At 37.5% G+C, this 3,933-nt stretch overlaps 1 protein-coding gene across 1 annotated transcript; it reads left to right on the top strand.

Annotated features, from left to right (window-relative positions):
- Window positions 1-2,067: 2,067 nt before the first annotated feature.
- On the top strand, window positions 2,068-3,709 carry LOC111373503. The gene has a single exon (XM_022996034.1). The coding sequence runs from the start codon at window positions 2,227-2,229 to the stop codon at window positions 3,442-3,444; it is 1,218 nt and encodes a 405-aa protein (XP_022851802.1). The 5' UTR covers window positions 2,068-2,226; the 3' UTR covers window positions 3,445-3,709.
- The last annotated feature ends 224 nt before the right edge of the window (window positions 3,710-3,933 follow it).

The following is a 3,933-nucleotide window of genomic DNA, read 5'->3' as shown; positions in this document are numbered from 1 at the left end:
TCAGAAATTGATTTTAATTGGCTAAAACTTTTTATCAAACAAGCTCTTAATTGTCTGATTCTTTAGTTTCTGGTTCGTCCCCTCCCATGAATAAATAAGCTTAAAGGACAGGAGTGAGGTTATCTCATACCTTGCTGGCAGTCGCAGTGTGAGGGTTCGATTCCTGAAATATGGAATTGGACTCCTTGTAGGCGCAGTATACAGACAGCTCTTGTTTCCTGGCCTGCTGGGGCACATCCCGCGATTTACCTCCCTCACAAAGCTCTAGAGACAGGGCGGTGGAGGCCCTCAAGGTTAGGGTTCAACCTTTTTTTTTTTTTTTTTTTAAATAAGTTTAAAGGTGTTTTCAACGGTCATAAGCCATTATGATTTATGTTCAGCTATTTGTTGATTTTCTCACCAAACATGGCTCCAAAAACCCATGCAGATATTCAAGAGAAAATAATGGGTACCTGAATTATTAGACTCCATTTTAAATTCAAGTGGTAGGAAGGCGATGCCTTACCATCTCCTGTCTTGAACTTGTTTGCATATTTAACAAGAACAAGAATAGAAATGAAAAAATAATTCTAATAGTAGTATTTACGTTGCCTGGTTCACCTACTTAATTTAATAGTAGTGATCTTTTCACATCTTAATGTTTTGTTTTTATATTTATCATTCACTTGGACCCCAAAGAGTTGTGGATGTAAAAATTGATTTGGGGTTCCGCTAAAAATAATAATAATAATAATTAAAAAATTTTAAAATAATATAGCTCTTGTTTCGTGGGGATTATAATCAAAATTTTAGTTTCGATAAGAAAAAAAATGAAATATGTAGTGAAAAAATTATGAATTTTATGAAATGCATAATTAAAATTAATTATTGATTTTAATTTAAATTAAAATCTAGATTTTAATATATACTAAGATGGTGTTTGGGAGACATTTTTATGTAAAAATACATTTTTGATAGTAAATTGATGGGAAATGTGTCGTTGAAAAATAAGAAAATTTTTTTTATTTACGTTTAATATTATTTTAATAAAAAATGTGTGATTGAAAAGAAAAGAGAAAAAATGCATTTTAAAAAAATGGGTTCCAAACGAGACATAAATAGGGACATAATTACCACGTTGAACTCTATTTGTAGTAGGAGTGGGCGCGGTCCGATTTGGTCCTGTTCCATAGGAAATCGAACCGAACCGAATACCGATGGGAATTTTAGAAATGGAATGGTTCCATAGCCAATTGTGGAACTGAACCGCAACCGAACCGATCGGTTCCGATTCGGTCCAGTCCGGTTCTTTACATTGAAAATTTCAAAATAAAATGTTCACTAATAAAAACTCTTAAAATGCTACCAACGTGATACTTTTAACAAAATATAGAAGAACCGAACATATTATTCAAAGATTTATTAAGGTATACATTTACAAAGTGAAAATAAAATAAAAATCATGTAATCAAAGTGAAAACAAAATAAAAATTTCGCATCTTATAAATTAAATTATATATTGTAAATAAATTCATTTAGGTATAAATTTACCCAATATTCTAATTTGGCTTGAAAAACAATTAATCAAAAAATTATAAGAAGAGATAAGGAAAGAATCAGAGAGAAGAAGGAAAGTGCTGGAGTCTAAAATTAAGAAGGAACCCAATTATTTTTTATAAAAGTATTGGAGATTGAGACATATATTTTACAAAAAAAAAAAAAAAAAATCAAATGAGAACCATCTGGTTCCCACGGTTCTCATACTAGAACCGAGAACCGGATCGGAACCGATCAGTTCTTAAAAATTTGTCCAGAAATGAAATTGGTTTTTAAAAGATCCGGAACCAAACCGATCGGTTCTAAACGATTTCGATCCGATTCCACCGATTCTGGGAAAAAGTGCCAACTCCTAATTTGTAGCATATAATCCACGCCTCCAAACCCCGCTCCTTCCAAGAAACATCCCAATCTACTGTTGTTTGACCAAAAGACACGTGTCTCATCCCTATTGGATTGAAACAGAGGTCCCGCTGTACGATTGCTGTTATTAATATATACCCCAGTATTACGCCCAATGGGGCACACACTAATTCACTCTCCACAACAAACACTACCAAACGATCCAAACCCTACCCACTGCCCAATTTTTTAATCCCTAAATCTTCTCCAAAACTATGCATCTTCTCTTAATGGGCTTAATATTGTTATGTATTTCGTGATTTAAGAGGAATTGTATGATCGCCGGAAATGGCGTCCGCATGTGTAAACAATATCGGAATGTCGCCGGAGAAGACTTTCCTGGACTGTTCTCCGGCTAAGTATCCGTCGTATGGATGGTCGAACCCGAGAATCTCGTTCAGTCGTCAGATTCCCGATAAAGAAGCGTCAAAAGTCACCGGAGCTACACATTCAGCCGCATCGGAGAATGTAGCCCTGGAGAAGCCGGAAGAATCCGACCCAAATGTCTCGGGAAATGACTTCGTGGATTTTGAGTTCCGACTAGAGGATCCGGTCATCATGCTTCCAGCCGACGAGCTCTTCTCTGACGGAAAGCTTGTACCTTTACATGTCTCTACGATCCGACATTCAATGACGGCTGTACCAATTTCGTCTGAGGTTAAATTGCCCGACTCACCTAAACTTCGCCGGACAAATGAGAATTCCGTCACGGATCCGTACTTACTTTCACCAAAAGCTCCTAGGTGTTCGAGCCGCTGGAAGGAGCTCTTAGGGTTGAAAAGAATCTCTCAAAACAGCTGCGCAAAAAACGAGGAAAGCAAAACGACGCCGTCACTGTCATGCAAACATAACAAAAACGGTGCCAGAAGCTTGAAACACTTCCTTCAGCGAAGCTCAAAGTCATCATTGAACGCATCCATAGATTCATCTTTAAGCCTCCCACTGCTAAAGGATTCGGACTACGAATCTGTCTCGATTTCTTCTCGGCTCTCCCTTTCTTCTTCCTCTTCATCAGGCCACGAACATGATGATCTTCCAAGGCTTTCCCTCGATTACGATAAACCAGGTATGAGTCATCGTAAGTCCCGTATTCATTCCAGAGTCCGTGTTTTGAACGCTCCGGCGAGTAGAGTGGGACGGAGCACAATGCGGAGTGCCCCTGAAGCAACTGTACCAGTCCGTGGAGTCTCCGTCGACAGTCCTCGGATGAATTCCTCTGGAAAAATCGTTTTCCAAAGCTTGGAGAGAAGTTCAAGCAGTCCAAGTAGTTTCAACGGTGGGCCCAGATATAAATACAGAGGAATGGAGAGGTCATATTCAGCTAATGTCCGCGTCACTCCGGTTCTCAATGTACCAATTTGTTCACTTCGAGGGTCTTCGAAATCTGGAGTTTTTGGTTTTCCATTATTTTCTTCACAACAGAGAAAAGAAGGTGGTTGTAGCAGCAACAATGGAGGTGGAAACAAGGGACACGGTCACATCAAGAGCCGCACAGATCGAACTTGAGAGAGTAAATTTTGGCAATAGTTAAACCTCTTTTTTTGTCCACTCACTTGAATTTTAGGTTCTGTTATGCTTTTTTCAAATTCAGTCAGGCAATAGTGCATAACATTTTGAAGGTGGTTGGGTTCATTCAATTTGGTGCTGCTTCTGTGACAAAATTTAGTTCAAATCTTCTACTGCATGTACATAATTGAATCAGGGTTTTCCTTTAATTCTTGTTCATCTTTCCTTTTGATAATTCTGACTCCAATAATAGATTTTCCTTCCATTCTTGATTTCATTTCATTTCAATGTTTTTGTTCTTCGACAGTATTATTGAGCACGACGTGCATCGCTGATCATTTCATTATTATATTACATCAATTATTTGATCTCAGTCTCTCTTTCTATTTTTACTTATTCTGGATTTGATGAATTGATGACAAGACTAGAATAAATTTACAGAGGGTGCCAGCAAGCCATGTTTGTTTTTTTGTTTGTGCCAAATTAATA

This window comes from Olea europaea, unplaced genomic scaffold, assembly GCF_002742605.1.
Source record: "Olea europaea var. sylvestris unplaced genomic scaffold, O_europaea_v1 scaffold1137, whole genome shotgun sequence".
Lineage (NCBI taxonomy): Eukaryota > Viridiplantae > Streptophyta > Magnoliopsida > Lamiales > Oleaceae > Olea > Olea europaea.
The sequence above is the reverse complement of the archived record's forward strand: the minus strand, read 5'-3'. Positions and strand labels throughout refer to the sequence as shown.

What these genes read in the sequence shown, in the direction of transcription:
- LOC111373503 (XM_022996034.1), top strand. Translation starts at nt 2,227, where the DNA reads ATGGCGTCCGCATGTGTAAACAATATCGGAATGTCGCCGGAGAAGACT.